We start from the raw sequence: 27,747 nt of genomic DNA on the forward strand, positions 1-27,747 counted from the left end.
AATTTTTTATAAATCTTTAATGGAAATGAAAGAAAATACATATTGTGTACCATACGATAGTCCAAACTGCCATATTTTGAATTTTGTGTTTATTCTGAAAAAATGTATAAAATATATGGTCATTTACATTAATTGTCCATAATTATGAGGTTATTATTATAAATATCCCTAAAAGTTAGCTATTTATAACCACCTACCACAAGAAACACTAACCACATCCCACAATATAGAAATATGAGAAATCTATTGATGACACCCACCAATTCCTACATTGAAAAGCAATCGAATAACCAAAAAATACCGTTTTCTAACGTGGTTATCACAAGAACAAGGAATTGTTTTTGGGGTAGAGAATGGAATACGGTAGACATATATATGGCAATATTGTACACTTTTCTACATTTACTTGCCCTTTGTGCACCATTTGCATTCACTTGGGATGCTTTTTGGATTGCATTTATTGGCAATTTGCTAACAGGAATGCTAGGCATAACTCTCAGTTATCATCGACTTTTGTCCCACCGTAGTCTCAAACTCCCCAAATGGCTCGAATATACGTTTGTTTATTTTGGGGTCCTAGCTGCTCAGGTTCGTATTTGGCTTCACCATTACACTTAATCTAGTTTTGCTCAAGTTTATTAATAGCATATTATGTTGGATTTAATGTGTTGATGAATAAATGAGTAAATGAAATACAAGTGTAGAGTTAGTTTATATTTACGATCATTTTGGACGGTCATGAATGTGACTTAAATTAATATGTAATTTTATATGCTTATATTTTAACTGTACATAAATAATGTCTAGTTTTAGTTCTACTTATATTATATAAGAATAACTAACTAATTGTTTATTTAATAGAAACATAGTCTAGTAAGTTTTAGGAAATAAAATCAAATTATATATATATATATATATATATATATATATATATATATATATATATATATAAAAGTCGGATCGGATGATGACTTTAATTCATGTGAAAATGGTGAGGACAAATCTAAGCCGCTTATTGCAGAAATTTAATGGTTGAGATTTAACGGGCTAAAAGTAAATAAGTTCAAAAAAGCAATAGTGCAATTATGTAATTCTCAGAGAAAAAAATAAAAAGAAAAAAAAGAAAAAAATAGACCATTATTGTAGTGTTTGAAGGTAAGAATGTAAATTGCAAAGAGTGCTCATCTCGTATAATATGAGGAAACGCGTCTGGACGCGCCAACACCCCGACTCATTAGGACATGTGTCGATTATGAGGAAGTGGGTTTTTTATTTTTTATTTATTTATTTGTTTTGGCGTAACTTTGTTTTGTTTGAAAAAAAATCTGAAAAAATCAATGTTTTTAAAATTTAATTCTCTATAAAATGAAAAAAGTTATAAAAAATTGAAAAAAAAATTATTTATCTTTTTATACAAAAACCTACAAAAAAAAAACCCAAAAATTATAAAAATTTAAAGGATACTTCTACTCAATATACTAGTAATTTACAAAAGAATTTTTTTAAAAACAAGTTTTTGAAGTTATTATTTTTAATTTTAAGAAATATTGATTTTATTAAAAAAATATTAAACATAATATGATCTAAAATATGATGATTCTAAATATTATAATTCAAAACAAAATTTTGATTCAAACTTGTTTGTGATCTGTAATTTGTTATGATTTAAAAATATTTAGACATAAATATTTTATAATCCTTAATTATATCTTTTATGAATCAAAAGTAAATGATTCAAAATATATAATGATCAATAATTTTTTTAACAAAAACTGTCTTTAACTGAATATATTATTGAACCAAAATCATATCATTAAAATTACTATGATTCAAAATAATTTGATTTAAAATTTCATAATCCAAAAAAAATATGATTAAAAAATATGAAAGGAAAATATTATGATCATTAATAATATTCTTATTTAAAATTTTATAATTGTTCAAAATTAAAAACTCAAAACGATCTTTATTTTAAAAAATCAAAAAAAAAACACTAGTATCTACAAGTATGTAGTAAATATATTAAAAATAGAAATAGAAAAAAATAAAAAATAGTAATATAAAAAACCGATAAAAAAATTAAAAACATTAAACCGATCATATATCTGTTTAAAAAGTGATTTTTAATGAAAAATAAAAAAATAAAAAATTTAAATAAAATATAAACCAAAATAAACAGAAATAAATAATAAAACTCACTTAAATGACGTTCATGGATGTTCACCACACAATCTTTGAGTATGTATTACTTATTATGGACATGGGTCGCATGCTAACGCACCACGGTCAACTATTTGGGTTTGAAGTTTGTACCATTGACGGAATAGGTTGTGTAAAATTATCCTTGAAGTCCTCACCATTTTTTGAATAATCATCAGAACCGGACCGTATATATATATATATATATATATATATATATATATATATGGAAAAGTGAATATACCTTTGAGAGTATATAAGCTTAAGTACACAACCCACCAAGATATGTTGTTTTGTTTGACATATTCATTATAATGTTCTTAAACTTCAACCCCTAACTTGATTTACTTTCAATATTTTCAAAAATTCACTATTATCTTCCTCTTACATCACATTTTTGGCGAACACCTACTAGGCTATATATATTATAATTGAAAAAGAAAATTATGTAAGAGAAAGATAAATGTGAAATTTATAAATATCTTAGAAATAAATCAAGTTAGAAGTTGAATTATAAGAATATTAGACAATTACAATGTATATATATGATAGAAAACCATGTAGTATGATGAGTTTGGGTACCTAAGTTTATATACCCTTAAGGGTATATTCACTTTTCTCATATATATGATAGAAAACCATGTTGTATGATGGGTTTGGGTACCTAAGTTTATATACCCTTAAGGGTATATTCACTTTTCTCATATATATATATATATATATATATATATATATATATATATATATATTCTAAAATTTGATTTTATTTCCTAAAATTAACTATGCTACATGTTTTCTATTAAATAAATAATTAGTTAGTTATCCTTATATAATATAACTAGAACTAAAAAATAAAGATTTTTAAATTCAACATCAACAATTTATTCCTTATTTTTCATTCTAGTGTTTCGATGTATCGCAGAGAAATACTTATAATAATAAATGATTATGCATCACCTTAATCGCCACCACCATGATCACCGATGCCACCTCCATCACTTCTACCTCCGTCACCCCTGCCACCACCACCATAATCATATATGATTTTTCATTTTTTGAGAAAACATATATGTATAATCTTTTATGATTAGGCATTATTGTTGGTACGTTAGAGTGTTAAACGGTAAATGAAAGATATGTTGCTGACATTAAATATCAAGATTTATATTTATTTTTTTCAGAATCTCAATGGAAACGTTTCTTTTATATATATATATATATATATATATATATATATATATATATATATATATATATATATATATATATATAGAGAGAGAGAGAGAGAGAGGGAAAGAGAGAGGTTTAGGTTCTATGAAAAACAAAAAAAACCTTAAAAAACCCTAAAAATCATAAAAATGCATAAAAAAATATTTAGAGATCACAAAACTGTTTTTTGATTTTTTTTTTTTATCAAAAAATCGCAGCTTTTAACATAAAATCGCTGAAAATTGTTTTGATTTTTTTTACAAAAAAAATTTGACTTTTTATCTTTTTTTTTCATCGAAATTGTCAAAAAGGCTGCGATTTTTTGATAAAAAAATTCAAAAAAAAGTTTTGTAATGTCTAGGTATTTTTTTTTATGCATAATTTTTTTATGATTTTTAAGGTTTTTTTGTTTTACAAATAACCCTTTCCTATATATATATATATATATATATATATATATATATATATATATATATATATATATATATATATATATATATATATATATATATATATATATATATATATATATATAGTAAGGTTCACTAGAAAAACAGTATTAATAACGAACCAAGAAAACCAATCATGAGTGTTGGAAATTAAAACAATCAACTAATTAGGAAAGGGTTGTAAATATTTTTACGTGCATGCATCAGATTATATCAAAAAAACTCAATCTTTTTTACGCCATGTTTTTTATTGAGAAAGGCATTGAATATACCAAAACTCATAATTTGTTTATCCTTTTTTCTTAGACATTCATATTGATATATAAAAATAATTTTTTTTTCGAAAAACCAACTTTGTTATGTTGTTTTTTCTAATATTTAGCTTTATTTTAAAAAAAAAAACTAAATATAATAAAATATTAATTTTTTTCCTCTATAAATAGACATTAACATCACTATAATTTTTTTCATATTGATCTGGTCAGGTTCATACTGTAAATCTTAACTGATTCACATTGAAAATCTAAACTATGAATAATTCCATTTTTAACATTCATAGTGTGAATGCAACTTACTATTTCACCTCTATTATCATTCACAAATCAATTTAGTGAAATTTAGATTTGAATAAAATTATATTTCCATGTAGTTTTTTAATATTTTAACATTTTTTATTACGTAATAAAATAGATCCGTGAAATCCACAACCGAATTTATTCACAGAATCTAAACTATATATTATTCAGTTTTCAAAATTCACAATATAAATCTGACTTATTATTGTTTACATTATGAATCTGAACCAAATATAATTCGGTTTTCAGCAGAATCACATTGTGAATCTAAGCTAAAAATTTTAAACACAAAAACTATTTTTTATAGATCAATATTAATGTCTATTTAAATAGTATTATAAAAGATAAATTATACGAATGGTGTCTATGATTTGGGGTAATTTGCACGTTTGGTCCATAACTTATTTTTTTAACTTGGAAGGTCCCTACAGTTTGTTTTTGTTGCGCGTTTAGTTCTTGCCTTACCTAAAAAGATTATTGTTCTCTTGATTTATCAATTTATTTAAATAAGGTAGGGTAGGTAAGGTTAGGTAAGTTGACATGGAAGTGGGGTTGAGATGTGTTTATTTAAATAAATTAAAAAATCAAATGCAAAATAGTCTTTTTAGGTAAGACAGAGACCAATCGCTCAACAAAAACAAACAGTAAGGTCCTTCCGAGTTATAGCAATAAGTTAGGGACCAAACGTGCAAATTACTCCAAACCATAGGGACCATTCGTGTAATTAAAAAAGATAAATTACACGAATGGTCCTATGGTTTGGGGTAATTTGCACGTTTGGTCCATAACTTATTATTTAACTCGGAAGGTCCCTACAGTTTGATTTTCTTGCGCGCTTGGTCCCTGTCTTACTTAAAAAAATTATTTTTCCCTTGATTTTTTAAATTAGATAAGGTGGGGTAGGTAAGGTAAAGTGAGGTGGAAGTGGGGTTGGTGTGTGTTTATTTAAATAAATTAAAAAATCAAGGGCAAAATAGTCTTTTTAGGTAAGATAGAGACCAAAGACGCAACAAAAACAAACAATAGGGACCTTTCGAGTTAAAATAATAAGTTAAGGACCAAACTTGAAAATTACTCCAAACCATGGGGACCATCGTGTAATTTACTCTATAAAAAATTATGAATTTGATATATTTATTTTATTTTATTGATAAAAACTAAATCTAAATATTAAAAAATAAAACGTGATTTTTTTGAAAATTAGTTTTATAAAATTCGCAATTGAGTTTATTCACACTGTTAATCTGAATTATATAATTGAATTTTGAGGATTCAAAATATGAATCTGACTTATAATTATTCACACTTTGAATCTTAAATGAATATAATTCACTTTTCAACAAATTCACAATGTGAATCTAAGCTAAATTTTGATTTTTCTTATATATATATATATATATATATATATATATATATATATATATATATATATATATATATATATATATATATATATATATATAAAGAGTACAAAAATAAACCTTAACTTTTGAAAAAACAAAGTGAGTTTTTTTGAAAAGAAAAGTTCCGATTATTTGATTTTACACGATAATATGTCATTTCCTATTAAAACAAAAAACGACTTTTGTTTTTGTTAATTTGATCCAAAATGAAATAATCGGGATTTTTATGTTAAGAAAAATTAGGACTAAAATGAAATTTTCCGAAAATATTGGGATTTTTCGGACAATTTCACTTTACAAACTTAATGAAAGTTCAAAGCATATTTAAGTAAAGAATATTTGTTTTATCAAAAGCTGAAAGAGAAACACTATTTAAAATCACATGGAAATTAATAATCTTGTACTATAATGCCACTGCCTAGGATCGAGACGTGAATTAAATAATAGAATTTTGGAATCGATGATTAAGAAAATACCTTATTGAGTCTAGAAGGGAAAATCAATACCATTAGTGTTGAATATAATTGATAAAAACAATACAGATAAAATAACTGCTTATTATTATAATTTAAGAAAAATAACTCAAGAACTTGGGTTACAAACAATGCAAAGGAGCTCACTTAATTGACATATACATACACGATATATAGCCATTATTTATAGATCATAATCCTTGTTCACCAAGAAAACTTGACCCCTACTCTAATTCCTAGTTTCCTTCTTGAAATAGGATTCCATATTTCCCATTATACACCGACTTGTGCATAAGGGTAAATTCGAAAATTACATAATATTTACCCCCTAATTTCTGAATAGGAATTTAGAGATCTTCCAATCCTAAAAATGTGCGTATTTCACTAAACTTAATGTAGTTTTGTTAGAATGTCAGCTCGTTGCTCCTTCCCGTTGATATGCTCCACTATGATTTCTTTTCATCTACCCTCTCGAGTGTGTAGCTGAACAATGACTTGATGTGATTGCTTTAACCAGGAAATGTTGGATTCTTAACTAATGCTATTGAAAAGTGTAGTTAATTCGTAATACCACCTCTTGTATCTTCTCCCCAGTTATCTCAATAACAAGATCACTAAGCCATATAGCTTGACAACTTGCTGCACTTGCAGCCATGTACTCAGCTTCACATGAAGATAGTGCAACGGTTTCTTGTTTTTGTGACTTATATAAATAAAAAATATGACCAGTTATACTCCTTCCATCATCCTCATCAATGTTGTGACTGCTATCACTATAACCAACAATGCTAATGGATCCTCCTCGAGTGTAACATATCACGTATCCAAGAGTCCTTTTACATACCTTAAGATATGTTTGATGGATACCATGTGAGACTTCTTTGGTTCTTGCATATCCCGACTTGTAATGCCAATTGCATACGTGAGGTATGGCCTTGTTTGAAGCAAATATCTTAGTATTCCTACTAAGCTTTGATATCCAATGGCATCAACATCCTCTTCACCTTCTGTTTTGGAAAACTTTACATTTGAGCCCAATGGGATTATAGTAAGGTTACAATCAAACATTATTGCGTCTTTAGGTACTTCTTTTTTTTTCATATCCTTCTTGTGTGATTGTAATATCCTTCTCTCTTTGGTTTATCAATTCCAAGGCAATAAGTGAGCAAGCCTAAATCAGTCAAATCAAATCTCATAGCCGTTGTTTGCTTGAATTTTGATATGATTTTGGTTTTTGACCCTGTAATAACAATACCATCAACATACACACCAATAGTGATTAAGTTCCCCTCTATTTGTCTCGTGTATACCGCTTGTTCTTGTGCACACCTTTAAAACTTCATGTCTGTCAAGATTTTATCAAGTTTTATATTCCATGTTTGAGGTGCTTGCTTTAAGCCATAAAACACCTTCTTGAGCTTAGACACCAAGTTTTCTTTCCCCAAATTTACAAATCCTTCTGGCTGATGAACGTACACATCTTCTTGAAGCTCACCATGTAAAAACTTAGATTTGACATCAAGATGATGTAATTCCCATCCTTTGAGTGCTGCGAGAGATATAAGTACTCGAACTGTCTTTATCCGAGATACTGGAGCAAATACTTCTTCAAAGTCAACCCCTTGTTGTTTCAAGTAATCTTTTGCTACAATCCTTGCTTTGTGCTTGCTGATGGACTCATTTGCATCTCGTTTGACCTTAAAGACACATTTTAAATCGATAATGGTTGTATTGCTTAGTTTTGGGACTAGTTTCCAAGCTCCATTCTTTTCAATCAAATCCATTTCTTCTTTCATAAAATTTACCCATAGTGGATGTCTTTGGCTTCTTGATAAGTTGATAGCTCATCTTTATTTAAAGATAACAAGTGTTTGATATTTTCAATAAGAAAATTCATCTCAAAGTCTTTAAATTTTATTGGTACATAGTAACTCGACTTGATATTGGATGGGTACCCGTTGCTTGTGTTGGCTCATGATGATCGAAGACTTCATGGTTCGTGTTTTTGTGTGTCTCGTTGCCACCTTTTCCATTGTTAAACAGCCTCTTCTACCTCGTCATTTATGATTTCTAGTTCTACCTCCACATTGGTATTGTCTGGGTTATGTGTTACCAAGCTGTTAATATCTACAAGATTTGAATATCTTGAAATGTTGAATTGTATCGCTCTTTTCCTTCATCAGAAAACACCACACGTACAGTGAGTAATCATTAATTACTACAAAATGTACCTATTTCCACTAGGGTTTGGCAGTGATATGCATCTACAAAGATCAGCATGAGCGAGTTCTAGTGGTCTTCTTGCTTGAAAATGTGATTTCTTGGGGAATGGATTTCAAGTTTGTTTTCCAGCTAGACATGACTCGCATAGTTGGCCGTTCCCTTTGATGGGTGGTAAACCAGTGACTAACTCATTTTTTCCCCTAAAATTTCAATTTTATCAAAGTTATCATGTCCAAGTCTTGCTCGCCACAACCAATCTAAATTTTTTCATTTAAAGTTTAAACATATAGGCTTATCAATTGCAATTTGGGTTTTGTAAAGTTTGTTTAGTGATCGTTTTACTTGAAAAGAGTAGTGTTTCGGCTATTAAATAATATTAGGTAGTCTCATTTCATTGATACTTCACATCCTATCTTTTTTGCTTGTCCCAAACTAATGATGCTTTCCTTGATACTTGGGATGTAAAATACGTCTATTAGTAGTTTTTGTTTCCCACCAAATCCTTGAGAAAGTATAGACCCCATAACTATAATCTCGACGCATGAATCATCTCCAAATTTTACTCTTCCTCCTATTCACTTGTTAATCTAAGTAAAGAAAGAGATATTACAAGTCATATGTGATGGGTTTTGGCCATAAGAACATCCTATGTGCTCATGCAAACCCTAATGCTTGGATCTAGGTTTCTCTATTGTACATGCATTCATCCAAGACTTTAAACCCTAGATCTAGACTGTGATAATCGATATTAACATAAGAATAGGGTTTAGATCTTACCTTGATTGTTATGTAGCAATAACAATCTCAAATCCTCCTTGTAATGGCTTCAGAAAGCTTAGAGTCACAAGTGTCACTCCTCTAATGGCTCACAAACACCAAGAGCAAGAGGATGAAGAAGGAGAAGAGATGAGACACCCAAAAACGACTGGAAACCCTAAGCAAACTCTTAGCCACGTTTTTGGTGTCTTGGGGGTCCTTAAATATGTGAGGCTATTAGGGTTATCTAACAAGGAAACCCTAATTTGACTGCTTAGGCCCTAAGCAGCCCATGGACTCCCTCCGTAGAGGCCTTGGACGATTTCTAATGGGTTTCCCCATAGAATTCGTCCACTCCATCCTCTATGGAGTCCATTAGCCCAATATTCAACTATCACACAATTGAAAGTTCTAGTCTCCTTTATTTAATTAATGTCTTTTAGCTACAAAATTAATTCTTAATTAATTATTGACTAATATTAATTAAACAATATGATTTCTCCTTTAATATATTATTCTCATAATATTAATAAATCATAATTAATCCTCTCTCTCCATAATTCATCCTATCAAGTTTCTTTGGTGAAGGCAACCCAAAAGGACCATGCACCATCGGGTCAAGTACATACCAAAATAGTTATGGACTTAGACACTAATCCAACATTCTCCCACTTGGATAAGTCTAATAACTATTCCTGATATGACTTCAGATCCTGATCTGCAATCGTAGCTTTCAAAAGCCGCTGTCAACTCTGATCTTATCATAAGCGTGTCCTTTAGATAAGGGATCATATATTCCTCCATTCTAGATATCATATAGACGTGAGACATAGATTTAAATCATTCTCTCAGTCTATGTGTTGTTTCCCGATTTCTGATTTATGACGCCTGACAACAGACTACAAGTGAACACATTAACTTAGTCCCGGCTTGGCCAAGCGCTTAGGGTGTCATCACTAAATCATCGAGGGGCCTACATATATCGCTTTTATCCCACTTTGGGTAAAAGGAACGGATAAACTTCGACTCAATGCCCTCTTGCACTCACTCACTCACCGAATCACACACAACAATATGTTTTATAACACTAAGTTACTGGTGCGTTTACATATTATCAATGTGTAACCGAATCGCAAGATACAACTCACACATCTTGGTTTCAAGAATATAAGATATTATCGTCTCACCAATCACTCGTGATAAAAATCCATGAAGCGATCCAAGTGAGCATGGATTTAATCCAATTCTCAAATCATATTCATAAGCACTCATGAACATTGCATCAAATATTTGCTATGTCTAATACACTTTAGGCAATCTACAAACCCATTCATGACAATCTTCTTTCGTACCTACTCCCAAAGTATGAGCGACTGTGGAACGTTCAAATAATTTGATTATTCTGAAATAATTTAATTATTCAGGAAGTCAAAACATGCAAAGTGAAACACAAGAATAATACTAATCCTATATGGCCCCAAACTTTTGAGTATAAATAAAACACCTTTTATTTAATCACCGTATTGATTACTCATTATTTGTTGTTTCGGGTAATCAACTTTTTACTTGAATTATAACAACAATTGTCCCATGCTCTTAGCATGCACACTATGTTTACCTATGGTACTTTGTGAAATAGTATAATTGAATATCATTTTCAATCACACTCATTTCTCAATTCCTAATCCATTAGTGTAAGAATACAAATTGTTTGCCACTACTAGAATATGTTAGATTTTAACATTTATGCAACAGTCCTTTCGTAATGTCACAGCTCAAAGGTCACCAAGACTCGGCCAATGAAATTACAAAATACTCTATTGGATATTGTTACAAGAAAATTCCATAGTCATGAAGTCTCATATTCAAAGTACATTCATTTGAACATCCTTCTTGCATAAAAGTTTCTAATCTAGATATTTATTCTCGATATCCAACTCCCAATATGGAAACATTTCCATATTTTCCATATGACAACTCATTCTAAATAGAATCTTATCTATTCATAATAATGTCAATATGGTCCATCCAAGACTATACTTTCAACTGTCCACAAGCGACCAATCCTTGGCGAACCTTAGATTGTCCTTGGTAGTTGTTTAATTATTTTAGTCAAAACCAGTTCTATTTCCTTTTTCCCTCTAAATGCCCTAGGCATTTGGAAAATTTTAGAACGGTCGAATATTACAGCATATGCAATCAATCCTATACCCGAAGCGTATGGGATGCAATTCATAATAAAAACATGATACTTTACCAGTTTCTTACTATAATATCGTCATAATATTTCTATTTGCCGTGTTCTCAAAAATTCGAACTATGAAGAGGGATGCCGTAATCATAATCGAATTTTGAGAATGCAAATAATAAATATACCCTTGACTAAATTTAATTAAAATTTCTTGATCTAAGCTTTTAGATTGGAAACGAAGTATAACATTCTCTCCCTTAATTATAGAAAAAACAACTTTTCAACCCCTGCAACTTTGCAAAGTAAAACTTTTGTTTATCTATAATTAATATTACCAACTTGCAATACTTAAATAATAATCATGCTCCCACTAACATGATGATTATATCCATTCCAGCATAACATTTATGCTCCCACTAGCTTTGACACGTATTTAGGAACTAGCTAAACTTTAGAAAACAATACTTATTGACTTCCAAAGTTCATTGTTTCTAATACGATATGCTTTGATAAGCCTTTACCTAAGCTTCTCAACCTTATACACCTTCCCTTAGATAGCTCACATGTGTGTCTAAACTAATTCAGAACTTATATTACTAAGTTCCAAATGTTCAGATTAATTGCCAAATCTCACAATTTGAACTATGAAGAGGGATGCCATAATCATAATCGAATTTGAGAATGCAATTTACATAATCGCTATCTCCTTAAAATATCTCTTAGTGAAAGAATTTCCTCACAATCATTTTCATGAAGGAGAGAAACCTTATGACACTTAGATTTTATGGTGTATGTGGTCCTATCCATGCGAATTTTCCATAACCATAATCGAAAGATAATGTTTGTGACAAATTCAAACTCATATGGACAGAACTTGTTCATTCTTAATTTCTTGCCATCAAGGGTCCCACCATTGCTTCCAAGTTATCTAGCAGCTCACCTATTCCAGTCAATGTACCTTCATTGAATAAGGTGCTTACCTTATGCATTCAATTGAGAACTCATAGAACTCATATGCATAGTTTACTAAATCGGAATGGCACAGAAACAAGATCATGTCAACATGATGGGTTACAAACCTCAAGTCGTGTGCTAGTGGTTAATAATATGTTTACTCTTGATTAGTTCTCGAAACTTTTCAAGATCATTTAGATTCCCACTGACCTCTTGACATATAAGATTCCCTTATCAAGAAACATTTCTTGATAAACAAATATTCAAGAGTTAGTGCGGATTCTCATCAAGACAAACACTACACACCAATTTCAAACGTGCAAGAGTAAGAAAAAAACAATTTTTCTACTTCAAATTTGATGAGTGTGTATCACTCAATTCACAATCTTGGAGTACGGTTCTAAGACTTGATGTTGGAACGAAGTATGACTCGTACTTTTTGATTTAACCATTTCAACAATTTCCGATTCCTCTTCTTAGCCATACTAGTGCACTAAGATGTCCTTAAAGGATCAATTTTGATATGGTTCTTAATCATTAAGACCATCATAAAATCCGATACAAAAGTACTCTCCCTTCTTCTTAGATTGGAGAAACTTTTATCTTTCTGCCTAACTGATTCTTCTTATTCGTTCTACCATTCATTGAAAATTTTCAATGATTCAGAATTCTACTTAATCTTGTAAGCATAACCACATTTACTAGACTTTTAGTAAATTATGACGAATAGTCTTATTGTTATTTGTAGTGGACTTGACTAGTGCACAACATTGTGTTCTATTCCTTTAGTCCTTCACTTGACTCACATACTTGTGTGATCAAGGAATTAGTCTTAATTTCCTAAGTACCAAGATTTCCATACATCACATGATTCAAATCATATGATTCCAAGTGTCTGTCCAATTGAAACTTGGGTGATGAGAATCTTTCCTTACTTAGAAAATTTTGACACTACCATAAATAACATAACTAAGAATCACATCCATTTATAGAAATACACAAACATCAATTTTTCACAACGATTTCATTGCAATGATATACATAAATAAGACAAATCAAAATTTTATTTTATTCATAAAATCAGCGGAAAACATGTCCTTACAATGCAAAATCAACTGAAAAACTATGTAATCAAATATTCCTAACAACTCTATCATAACTTTCTAAGCTCAAAATCTGATCTTTAAATCCATGCGATCGAGATCCATTTCTTCGTGATCAGACTCATCTTGCTCTTCTATCAAGCTTCCTCTTTTTTTTGATCCTGCAAAACATTCAAATGTAATCATATCACATTATGTATTAAGAATCAATGAATAGGAACTTAATGAAGTTAGATAGTGGATTTTACCTGAAGTAGAGCCATACGTCTCGACTCTCCCATCTCTTAGATCTCTCAGGTAGACTGGGCAGCTTCGTCTCTAATGCCCCTTCTCTTGGCAATAAAAGCAAATTGACTCCTTTGGAACAGCACACAAAACTACTTCAGACTTTGCCTTTCTCTTATGATCAAACTTTTTGACCATGGCATGCCTTTCGTTGCCATTGCCTATGTCCATAGAGGTTTGGAAGGCAGACTCACCCATCAACTTTGATTTTCCAGTGCGCCAAATCATCGCTGATTCAGCAGCAATAAGAAAAGAGGTGAGATCGATGAGGGTCACGTCGTGGTATATCATATAGTAATCTCTTACAAACTCACTATATGAGTCAGGAAGTGACTGAAGAACCCAGTCAACAACGAGCTCCTCACAGACAACGGATTATAACATTCTTAACCTATCAATGTGTGACTTCATCTCTAAGACGTGTGCACACATTGACTTTCCTTCGTCATGTTTACTTGCCAAAAGGGCTTGAGTGAGTTTGAACTTTTCAAGCCTTTGAACTTGTGGGTTAGGGAGAACAATATGAGGAGGTGGAGGAAGTGAAGCATGATCTCGTGTTCCTCGATCGAATCGTGGAATAACATCTTCATGTGGAAAGCTTGTTCCACGGGATTTGGGAAGACCATAGTTGTCATACTTTGACATCTACAAAACGGGAGAAAAATTCAAGTTAGTTGATTGATTGAGTCCTTAATAAATCACCCAAATGAGATATTAAGGCTATAATCCAATACAATATTCTACAACTTGGGAGATGGATGTCGTAACCCAAATTGCAGAACATTTGAAGGTAAGTGAATGACGATTCACTAATTTTCCACCATGAAAAACGAAAAAGAGATTAGGTTTTAAATGTATTGAAAAACTCCTAGATCCTTTGAGATTCATTGAACTTTTCAATGGCATGTTTAAATCTCGATATGCCCCTCGATCACAAAATAGGGTGTGAATAACCATGCAAACTTACATGGTGCCCCCAATGTTACAGTCACCTATTCGATGTGCCGATTAACCACACATGCTCCACCGAACTATGACAAACATTGGGTCACCCTTTGCCACCTTTTCTTAGAACCATTTAGTGTGCCGGTTAACCACACACGCTCCACTAACGTGTTCGCAAGGGTACAAAGTGTAATTTCATGGGATTGCATCAAATTCACTTTTGCTTAAAGTAACTAAGATTGGGAATTTTGTATAAAACATTTAGTTACTTTATACTTCATTATACTTTTAATGGAAAGGGTTTGCCCTATCCTACCCGTTCGGCTAACGACCCTCCGCCAATCAAGGAAGCGGTAGGTGAGAGTGGACACCCATTAAACGACCATTTTATAGGCCATAACCTTATACCCCTCTTTATAGATCGACTTCGTGAATGAGGCCTACTAACGGTAAGACTAGCAATTTAAGTTACACATATATAATATTAGACTTTCAATGTTATATATAGTATAAGGGTGTATTTTACACTTTTAAAATACTAGTTGGTCTAATTTAATAAATTATACGTTTAATTTAATTAAATGTAAACCATATCACTATGGATTTATTAACTTTCTTTTAATTATACACTTAATTAATTTAATAAAACCATAAGGGTGCAATTTGAACTTTTTCAAAAATTAGGGTTTCAGAATTTAACATTTTAAAATTAAACTTTTAATTAAAATTTAAATTCCAAAACTTGAGGGCAAGTTTTGAAACTTTTCAAAACATAAAGGATCAAATAGAAAATAATTCAAAATTAAACAATTAATTTTATGATTATCAATATTTGACCTAATCAATTTTATTTGCAAGATAATTGACCAAATAATTCAAATAATTTAACATTTATCATATAAGGAAATTATTATCAAATTAGATGACCAAAATCTTTTATTTTGATAAAGATAATCATAAAGAATCAATAAAATTCGTATTTTATTAATTTGAAACAGTTATGGCAATTATCCTAAGTCAAAATAGGCAAAAAAAATCCGAAATTATCCTCTGCCTGACTCCCGGAATCGCCGAGTCCAGATACTGACTCGCCGAGTTGGGTCGGGCAGAGGTCATAAACTCGATTTTCAGCAGATAAACAATCATTACATCACATACAATAGAAAAAAACAAGGCTCTGATACCACTGATGAGTTTTGGCCATAAGAACATAAGAATAGGGTTTAGATCTTACCTTGATTTTTATGTAGCAATAATAGTCTCAAATCCTCCTTGTAATGGCTTCAGAAAGCTTAGAGTCACAAGTGTCACTCCTCTAAAGGCTCGCAAACACCAATAGCAAGAGGATGAAGAAGGAGAAGAGATGAGACACCTAAAAACAGCTGGAAACCCTAAGGAAACTCTTAGCCACGTTTTTGGTGTCCTAGGGGTCCTTAAATATGTGAGGCTATTAGGGTTATCTAACAAGAAAACCCTAATTTGACTGCTTAGGCCCTAAACAGCCCATGGACTCCCTCCTTAGATGCCTTGGACGATTTCTAATGGGTTTCCCCATAGAATTCGTCTACTCCATCCTCTATGGAGTCCATTAGCCCAATATTCAACTATCACACAATTGACAATTCTAGTCCCCTTTATTTAATTAAAGTCTTTTAGCCACAAAATTAATTCTTAATTAATTATTGACTAATATTAATTAAACAATATGATTTCTCCTTTAATATATTATTCTCATAATATATTAATAAATCATAATTAATCCTCTCTCTCTCTCTCCATAATTCATCCTATCAAGTTGCTTTGGTGAAGGTAACCCAAAAGGACCATGCACCATCGGGTCAAGTACATACCAAAATAGTTATGGACTTAGACACTAATCCATCAATATGATTGCTTGTACCATTGTCTAAATACCATATGTTTTTATTACCTTCTCTTGACTTGTAAGGACTTTGGATTAAACCTGTTTCATTTAAAAGAACCGTTTTCTATAGGGTTCTGGTCATGAACAAGTGTGGGTCATGATCATCTAACTTGGCAATATCAGCTTCTGTTTGCTTATTTTTTTCCGTTCAGGGCATTGAGACGCAAAGTGTCTAAATTTGTCACATCTATAACATTGAAATTTGGATCGATCCTTGGGTTTACCCTTTGATTTTTGGATGTTTCCCCGTTGCTTGAAGAATTTTCTTTTTCTGTTGCTGGTACGAGGTCTTGTGACATCCTCTACGTCCTTGTCCACCACCACAACCTCCTCTTCCCCCTCACTTCAAATTTGCACTGCGATTGGATGGTTCAACCTTGTTAAACATGAGTTTTCTTTGTTCTCTTATTGATTTCGTTTACCTAATTCTTTCTTCTTATGCCTTTAAAGGTCCCACTACGTCCTCAAATCCAACATTCTTGATATCAAGGACCTGTTCGATGGATGCTACAATATGTATGAATCTCCTTGGTAGAATTTTGAGAAACTTCTTCACAAGTTTTGTTTCACTTATTGTTTCTCCAAGATATGCTGATTTCGATGATATACTTGACAATTGGCTTGCTAAGTCATCCACGGTACTGGTTTCTTTCATTTTCATATTATCAAAATCGTTCATTAGAGTCTGGAGTCATGCTTTTTTCACCTTATCTACCCCAATGTGTTGTGTTTTAATCGCTTCCCATATTTAATTCGTTGTCTCCATCTCACCAACTTGCAATATGGGATCTTCAGGAATTGCTTGAAACAATATTGCTATTGTGATATTATACTTCATAGGCCCTATCACATCTGGATCATTGACATCCCCGACTTGGTGTACATTTAGGATCACTCTCATGCATATCGCCCATGTGTAGTTCGTTGAGTTGAGCATGGGAACCTAGAACGATATAAATGAACCCTCCTTGGTTGTCACCCTGCCTTTTCCTTTATTATTGCCTCCACCCGAGTTGCTGTCTTCTCCAACCATCTATCATTGCCGTTCTGATACCAATTGTTGAACACAATTGATGAAAACAATAGAGATGAAAGAATTTCTTCTGATTATAACTCAATAAAAATAACTCAAAAACTTGGGTTACAAACAATACAAAGGAGATCTCTTAGTCAACATACAGATAGACGATACATAGCCCTTATTTATAGATCATAATCCTTGCTCACCAACAAAAACTTGACCCTTACTCTAAGTCTTAGTTTCCATCTTGAAACATGATTCCTTATTGTCCCTTATACATCGACTTGTGCACTAGGGTAAATTCAGAAATTATACAATAATTAGAAGATAATTGAAGTTGTTTGCGTCATTTTCTGGTCGCCACTGAACTACCACTGAGCCAGGAGCACCTCCGGCCAGCAGCCACCAACATTGCTGCCTTTTGCATCGTGATTCCTCGATTTTGTCTCACTGTCGGATTTCCCAATGATACACACACACATTTGATGTTCTTTCTCGTTCTTTGATCGCACCATAATGCACATACACACAAGCACATATGTTTTGCTATTAATCGGAAGAAGTAACATCCAAAAGGAGGAAAAGAAGTGGCATATGAGACAACGAGGAAGGTTATCGATGACAAAGTGAAGGATTGACATGTTTTTGGATTTTGGATTTCTAGAACGTAGTCAAGAGAGAAGAGAAAAGAGATACATGATTTAATAAGATTACTTTACCAGGTCCAAGATTTAGGGATTTTAATATAATTAATTATTTATTAGTATGTTATTTATTAAATTACCCCTAAGTAATTAATTAAAATTTAAGAAAATTTATATATAAGGATTGAATGGGAACTAATAACACTAAAACACAATATGTGTAGGTTACGTATGATTATATTATATTATATTATATTATATTATATTATATATATATATATAATATAATATAATATATATATATATATATATATATATATATATATATATATATATATATATATATATATATATATATATATATATATATATATATATATATATATATCGTGGATCACTAACTTTTATGATCATTGGAATCAGTTTTTCAACCATTGTTTTATAGTTTATCTTATATAAAAAAATTTTAAATTCATCATTTTTTAAACACTTTCCATATTTTTATTCGAATTTTTTTTTTTGTAACATATGCATCATAGGCATATCATTCAAAAAAAATGTTTTTAGAGCTTATCTTCTATCAAACAAAAAACAAAAAATATTTAAATTCATCATTTTTTAACCTCGATCTATACTGATATTTTATTTTTTTCATATAACGTAAAATGTATACTATATGCACATTAATACAAATACATTTCTTTTATTTTTTCATCAAACCACAATCTATAAGAGTGTTCTAAGTTATTAAGATGGTTTTCATCTGTAGATTAATATGCACATATACAAATGTGCGTATATGCATATTTTCATTTGTATATATGTGCATATGATGCACATTTTACATATTTTTTTTTCGAATATCATTATGGAAATAGGCTAAAAAATGATGAATTTATATAATTTTATTTATTTTGATAGATTTAAGATAAACTCTAAATCAATGATTGAGAAATCATATGCATTTGAGTTTGTGTATATATGCCTATTTCTTAAAACATTTTCTAGATATTTAGAATAAAAAGTCTTAATTGCCTAAGATGTTATAGAAGGTGATTCGTTGAAAAAAGAATAAAAAAAATACGTTTTTTCAATTGATATGTGCATATGATCCATATTTTTCGTTAATTTTTTTTTTCAAAAATCAATATAGAAAGATGTTGAATAATGATGAATTTACATATTTTTAATTATTTTTTACGATAGAAGATAAACACTAAAACAATGATTGAAAAATGATCATAATTATCCTAAAATAATTGCATGTTAACATAATTACAAACACATTTTGTATTAATATATGGAAAAAATGAAAGAAAGTCAAATTTCTTCTTTAGATAGTCAACTCTATTCTATTAGACAAACTAAATGACGTTATTCATTCCAATTAAATAAATCATGTTATTTTCTTTCCGACTCTGTTATGCTAAAAATAATACATATTTTTACATGTAAAAAATAATAGACACTTTTTTCGTGCAGGGAGATCCAATATATTGGGTAAGCGTCCATAGATTTCATCATAAATACGTCGATTTAGATAATGATACACATTCACCCATCAACGGGTTCTGGTTTAGTCATATGGGTTGGATCTTGGATAGTCGATACTTACTAGAAAAGGTATCATGGTTTGATGTTTTTATTAAAATTTGAAGATATTATTGCTAAATTTTTTAATTGAATCTTATGTGCTAAAACTACAAAACATCCTAAAAATATATTATATTGCTTGTTTTAATGCAGCATCCAACATATAAAAACGTGGAAGATTTAACAAATCAGATGTTCTATATGTTTTTACAAAAAACATACATATGGCATTTACTTGGATGCGGTGCTCTCTTGTATACATGGGGTGGATTTTCGTATCTGGTTTGGGGCATGGTACAATATCTCTATTTGAGCTCATTTCTTAGATTTATTTTACATAATGATTTAGGGTTAATGTCATAAAAACCCTCAAGTTTTCAGAGTTTTGTCGGTTTTGCCCAAAGTTGAAATTTATGTCCGTTTTTATCCAAACATTTTCGAAAAAATGTTTGGTTTTACTCTTTTACCAGTGATAACAGGGTTTCTAGGTTACCATTATATTAAATTCGCAAAAAAATCCTTAAGTTTACCATTTTTTGCGTTTTTACCCTTAAGTTTATAAATTTTTTACATTTTTACCCAAAATATATTTTTTTATAATATACGTATTCATGTAGAAAAATCGTATTTATACACGAAAAAATATTTAATTAAATATTTTATTTATATATATATTTTTAATGTTATATATATATATATATATATATATATATATATATATATATATATATTTGTGTGTGTGTGTGTTTTTGCATGGTTATACCATTTAAAAAGATAAATAATATTTTTAGAATTATAAATATGTGTTTTATAGATATTGTTTTTAGAAGTATAAATACATATTTTTACATTTTTATATATTAATATGTATCTATACTTCTAAAAATATATTTATACTTTTAAAAAAAACATATATCAAAATACATATTTATACTTCTAAAAATATATGTATATACTTATATAAACATGGTTATGAATGAGCAAGTTTTTTTATTGATATGTATATTTTTAAATACATAAAAATACGTATTTGTAGTTCTAAAAACATATTAATTTGTTCTTTTTACATTAAATGGTTTATCCAAGAAAAAAAACTCATACACACATACATACATACATATGTACATGCATACATACATACATACATACATACATACATACATACATACATACATACATACATATATATATATATATATATATATATATATATATATATATATATGTGTGTGTGTGTGTGTGTGTAAAGAATTAACATTAAAAAAATGTAAATACAATATTTAATTAAAAATTTTTTCGTTTATAAATATGATTTTTCCGCTTGAATACATATAATATGAAAAAAATTCATTGGGTAAAAACGTAAAAAAAAATTATAAACTTAAGGGTAAAAATGTAAAAAAAAAAACTGTTAACTTAAGGGTTTTTTTGCGAAGTTAATATAATGGTAACTTGTTATCACCGGTAAAAGGATAAAATCGAACATTTTTTTGGAAAATGTTAGGGTAAAAACAGACATAAAATCCAACTTTGGGCAAAACCGACAAAACCCTGAAAACTTGAGGGTTTTTATGACATTAGCCCAACGATTTATCATAGGCCTTTTAGCTTAAATTTTCTTTTATTATATAAACTCATATAAATTGGATTTCATCTTCTCGTGGTATATTTTATTTGACAACATCAATTCATTATTATTCTTTGCATTTAAAGTCATAATCATCGGATTTCATACAACGTTTAGTTTTTTTTATTTGACATCACTACATCACATTATAATTGTCCATGTATTCATACAAAAGCAAAATCCAATTACAATAAATATAGCAATTAAATCATCAAAAGATGCCAACATTATTCATACACAAATGAAATCGCATGTGGTAAATGCAATTGGTTAGTACGTATTAAATTCAATATGTAATCCATGTGTTTTTTTGAAGTAGCATAAAAACAAGTGTCCTCTTACTATCATTATTTTTGTAATTGAATTGAGGAAACAACACACTTAGTTTGTAATTTATATGTGAAAGAAGACGACGATGATTGCAACAATGAATTTCCAGAATTATTTGTAAGAAATTTTGAAGGACGGAGAAATCAATATAATCAAAGATGATAATAAGGAAAATAGATCAACGATTTTGAAGTGGTAGATGGAGAAAATCTTTTGATACTAAAAATAAGAAAATCAAAATACTAATTTGTTACGATTAACATCAAAACTACGTAGTTTTATTGGTTCCACACCTAAGCTTAGATATATAACAGCCTTATATTCACTTTTCCATATATATATATATATATATATATATATATATATATATATATATATATATATATAGAGAGAGAGAGAGAGAGAGAGAGAGAGAGAGAGAGAAATTAAATATCATGTTATTTTTTGATCTTATATCATACTCAATTAAATTGTGACATTTGTAATATTTAACGCTAATTCAATGAAATTTAATATATTCTAGTATATTAATGTGACACATATCATTATTTAAATGGATAGACGATTTGTAGGAATAGAAAAATAAAAACATATTTCATTTCTATTTTTATAAACATATTTAACCATTTAATAACCATAGTTAATTTTAGTCATTCGATACTTTGAATACATATAAATCATTTGTGCCATATAAATTTAGTATACATGGAAACTATAATAATATATTTTTGTTAAAGTTTGTTACGTTTAATTTGTATAAGGTTTAAAGAATTATAAATTTACAAAAAGAATACAATATATGATATAAAGTGAAATTTATAAAATAATAGATCAATTTGAAGAATAATGTAAACAAAAAGTAAAATATACGAAGTTTCTAAATTTAAATGTATTATATATGAATTCTAATAGACAAATTGACATGTATTTAATCCATGACTAGTTGTGAGACGCATGTATTATATAAATTAATTAAAAAAATAGTTAAATAAAAACGTCTAAATTTTTAAAAACTTTGAAATTATAAGAAAATAAGAAAAATAATAAATTATTATAACGGAAATTTTTTTTATGTTTTAAATTTAAACAAATAATTTAAATAATAAACAAAAAAAAAACTAATTAGCTTTAATTTTGGAAATTTTAAAATTAAAAGGTAAGTTCATTAATGTAATTGATATCTATTTATTATTACATTTATTGCAATTACTGCATTAAAATATTATGTAGAATTTAATAAAAGAAAAAAAACTCATAAAATGACACGTGGAAAAAAAATTGAATTCAAAGTAACCACAAAATAACATTTAACAAATTGAATGATAATGTGACAAATGCCAAAAACAAAAAACTTCATTTATTAGAGTAGATTTGTTTTTTCAATCGAATAATAGTGATAACAATTATTTGTTATGATTCAAATTTAAATCTTACATGTTCTAATAACCACAAATATTACTTTCATTAAATGTGAATGCATTAATTATAAGAAATATTATCATAATTAAAATTTAAATGTATTAATAATCTCCTTAATAAATACTAGATGTAAAACTCATGTGTTACACGAGTTGATTAAAGAAAATAAAATATTAAAATGTAAATAATAAATATTTTTTAAAATAATATTTTGAAATAAGGAATGAAAAAATATATTAATTGCAATTTATTATAATATTTATTATATTTGATACTTTACATATATAAATAGTGTTGTAAAACTCGTCGAGTTGTCCGATAACTTGTCCAGTACTCGCTACTCGATCCCTTACCGAGGCGAGTTGCAGAGTCCCGATTACTCCCCGATCAGCCCCTGATTGAACTGAGTAGTGTTGTAAAATCTGGTCAACTCGGTGATTAATATGTATAATATACTTAATGATTTATTATTTAACACAAACACATGTAACTATTACTACATATATGTCTTAAACTTTCAGCAATTATTCACGAAGTGAGACAATTATGCGTTTTTCTATTTTTACGTATTTACATGTATCTAGTTTTGTTATATATTTCAATCAACTTTTGATTTTAACTTATGATTTTGGTATATATAATTTTCCAAAAAATATTTCTACATGAATTACCGAATCCGAGTACTCCCCGAGTACTCTCGAGTACTCCCTACTTGGTAGTTGGCCAAACAGATACCGAGTAACGAGTTTTACAACCTTGTATATAAGTATAAGATTATGTGGCTTTTTAATTTTAAAATTTGAAAAAAACAATAAATTGACATGTAGATATTATTTATTTAAAAAATATCACAAAATGACAAGTGTCAAAACTCATTATAGATTGACATGTAGCAAAAAAAACCTTCATTTATTAGAGAAGATATTTATATTTAATTATAGTAATACTTTTCATAATTAATACTTCTTATATATGTCCTTAGGACACATATTAGAAATTGATAGTGATAATTCCACGAATACTTTTGATGCATCCACTTATTTTTAAAGCAAGTTTACAATTATACCATTCATTCATTTGTATTTAGAGTGTAATTAAATTATTTAAAAGGCAACATTGTTTTTTAGTAAATCTTCCGAACCAAAAACAACGTACACACGGATGCAATTCTTCTCCACCCTGCAATCTTAGCCAACAAACGATAAGTGATGTTTAATTCTTTTTGCCGGTAATCTTTACCCTGCAACTCCTTTTCCTTCCTCATCTGTTCATGTTTCTGGTCGTCCCGTTCAACCACAATCTCCAATAGAGTCCTGTCTTTTTTCCTTCCTTTTGTTCCTCTAAGCGTGTCAGCGAAATGAATTATTGTTACGAATCTATGGTTTCAAACGAGTACTCAGTAAGCTTAGTTGAATCAATGAGAACATTAGATTTAACAAAGTATTAGATGAGGGACTAAAGACCTAAATACCCAGAACAAAGATGTTGAATAGAGCCAACAACGGATTATGAACGCCACTGGTGTATGGTGTAGTGTGTTATATCCTTTTTATCTATTTTTTTTATAATATCGGTGTGGTGTATATACACAGTTCCATCTCCTCAAGATACCCTCCCATCTTCTCTCGATAAAAGACACAAGCATCATTAGAACTTCTAGAAAAACACCAATCTCTGATCAATTCCATTATGGGACTAAGCTCGCTCCAAACCCCCCCCCCCCCCCCCCCCCACCCACCCCACCACACCTCCATCGTTTTCAAGAAAACCTCCTGCACCAGCCGATAGAAAGCACTAGATTGGAAGCCTTACTTGTCACCGATGATGAAATTAATGTCAAAGAGTTCCTGAACTAATCAAATACTTCTACATCGAATCTTGAAACCTTAAAACTCCATCGACCACCAAATCTGATTTTGAAGGATGGTTTTGATTTTGGTACTTGAAGGTTGTTTTCTTGAAGACGACAATTTTAATAGTGGTTTGTTAAATGCTTTTACAACTGATTTTATTTTCAAGTGACTGAAGAGGGAACGGTTTCCAACGACGGTATGGGTTAAATGTCTCCAGGGTGGGTGTCGAGGAAACTTGGAAGATAAAGAGGTTACTCTTTTAATTATTACAAAGACTACTCTAAGGGGGGATAATTGTCCATTAACTTTAGAAATATGTGGATGAATAAAAAAGTAATGTGGAATTATCATCTCCCATTAGAAAATCTCATAAAATTAAAATAATTAGAGTCATTGTGGTGTGCTTCACTTGTTTGAGATTTTAAACTATAAAAATAATCGGTATGTTAGGATGTTCGGTATTGGCATGTTACGCTCCGTTGGAACATCAACCCACACCTCCACGCCAAAAAGGCTAGGGTATTCACTTGGTCATGCAAAAGAAAACTTGTGTGACAACATGTGGCTTCAACAACACAACTTTACGTTCAGAAACCACCACATCATCACCTTTTTGCACGTCGTGATGTGCAACTACCTCAACATGACACCCACAGTGTGGTGAGTATGTTGTACATATTTATCCAAACAAAAATGTTGTAGTGAGCTATTTAAATTATTAATTTTTTTTATCATTTTAAAATTTATATCTCTAGAATTTAATTCTTCAAGTTTTGATTTGTTATTTTATTTTTCTATCGTAATATCTTCTTTTCATTCGATGAATCTATACAAGTTTTGTAAAACTTTTAAAAACATCCAAAGTTGTCCCTATCTTTGATTTTTTATTTTAATATTCATTCCTAACCGATCTAAGATCACTTTTGCACCTATAATTTGTTTTAATATTTTCTTATTTTCTTTTATATTATTATTAAGACAAAATTATGTAAATATACAAATGTTTATAAAAAGTCACTACTTCAGTTTTTATTTTAATTACGACAATGGTTTAGATGGTTATAATCTTTTATTATTTTCACGACAGTGGTTCCGAAGATTATAATATCGTCTTGCATGAGTGACTTCTTTTATTCTTTATTATTTTTACGACAATTGTTCCGATGGTTATAGTTTTTTACATGGGTGATTTCTTCCATGCTACATATAAAATAAATTTGTAATTTTTTAACTAAGGGCAACTAAAAAATATAAAAAAATAATAAAACCCAAGACCTCTTTCTTTCCATCCTTAGTCACGTTGACATTCCATCCAAACTCTCGTTGGCCAAGAACTGCCACCGCCCACCACCTTCGGGACATTCCACGATCCCCGCTTACTTTTCTTTCTCCTTTATTTTTTCCCCTGCCTTTGCCACATCAAAAAGGAGACTTCATTGCAGAGGTGGAGCTGAGAAGTGCGCAAAAGTTTAGATGATTAAGGGTTGTTGGCTACAAAATATACACATACACATACAAAAGATGGCAATCCTCTGTTCTTCTTTTTCTTTCTTTAATCAGACCAACAAATCGGATTTGAAGAAAAAGGGGTGGTCCGGAGGATGAAAAGGAGAATAGCACACTAATACACTATTTTCTTCCCTGTATTAATCGACTAAGGAAAACAAAGCACGTACAAAACCAATGATATAGCAACATGCAAACAAAGGCTTTCAATGTTCTTCAATTTCACCAAAAAATCGTTTTTAATCTATATTTATGGTGTATGCAGGGTGTTAGAACGGTATGGTTTAGCCATATCACGTTTTTTGTGAACTCTGTTTGTCACATATGGGGAAACCAGGCTTGGAATACCGGTGATCTCTCCAAAAACAACTGGTACGTTATAAATATCTGAATAATGAATACTAGCAAGAATCTATCATAAATGTTTGTTCAAAAATTGTGAAGGTGGGTAGGAGTGCTTGCCTTTGGGGAAGGATGGCATAACAATCATCATGCATTTGAGTATTCAGCTCGACATGGATTGGAGTGGTGGCAAATTGATTTTACTTGGTACATTATACAGTTTCTTGAAACCGTAGGGTTGGCAACCAACATTAAAGTGCCGACTGATGCCCAAAAGCGTAAAAAATCATTTGCCATTTCTGATAATACCTATAAATGATTGATCATTATGTGCATAACATAAAGGATACATTTAAATAAAATAAACGTCGATATATGACTAAGCCTATGTGGATTAATGTATAATTTATGGATTTGTTTATTATTGCAAGTCTTTGGTCAATATAAAATTCCCTGATTTATGTTTCTTTCATTTTGGTTGCAAATAAATCTATATGTTGAATGCCGATATATTCTATAATTTTGAGTTTTTGACTTATTTCATCAGTATTGTTTCTTTTGTTAAATAAATACATTTAAAAATTGATTAAAGTTGACGTTTCAAAATAATAAAAAAAAAACTAACAAAGAATTTGAACAATATATGTTATAGAAATTAATCTAAAGCATATGAACATGAAAAACAAACAAAAGGAGGTATTACCCAAAACTCTAAATTTGAAA

The 27,747-nt window shown here is 29.8% G+C and overlaps 1 protein-coding gene across 1 annotated transcript; it reads left to right on the plus strand.

The window, feature by feature from the left end:
* Positions 1-206: 206 nt before the first annotated feature.
* LOC145052751 (delta-9 acyl-lipid desaturase 1-like) lies at positions 207-27,473 on the plus strand. The gene is made up of 5 exons (XM_079000621.1): positions 207-588; positions 19,837-19,977; positions 20,101-20,241; positions 26,948-27,054; positions 27,127-27,473. The coding sequence occupies exons 1-5, from the start codon at positions 235-237 to the stop codon at positions 27,341-27,343; spliced, it is 960 nt and encodes a 319-aa protein (XP_078856747.1). The 5' UTR covers positions 207-234; the 3' UTR covers positions 27,344-27,473.
* Positions 27,474-27,747: the final 274 nt, after the last annotated feature.

Source organism: Lactuca serriola, chromosome 5 (genome assembly GCF_051521515.1).
Source record: "Lactuca serriola cultivar US96UC23 chromosome 5, Lser_US96UC23_V15, whole genome shotgun sequence".
Taxonomy (NCBI): domain Eukaryota; kingdom Viridiplantae; phylum Streptophyta; class Magnoliopsida; order Asterales; family Asteraceae; genus Lactuca; species Lactuca serriola.

Coding starts and splice junctions, on each gene's coding strand:
- LOC145052751 (XM_079000621.1), top strand. CDS start 235: ATGAGAAATCTATTGATGACACCCACCAATTCCTACATTGAAAAGCAA. Junction 19,978..20,100: donor GTCGATACTTACTAGAAAAG/GTATCATGGTTT, acceptor GTTTTAATGCAG/CATCCAACATATAAAAACGT. Junction 20,242..26,947: donor CGTATCTGGTTTGGGGCATG/GTACAATATCTC, acceptor TGGTGTATGCAG/GGTGTTAGAACGGTATGGTT.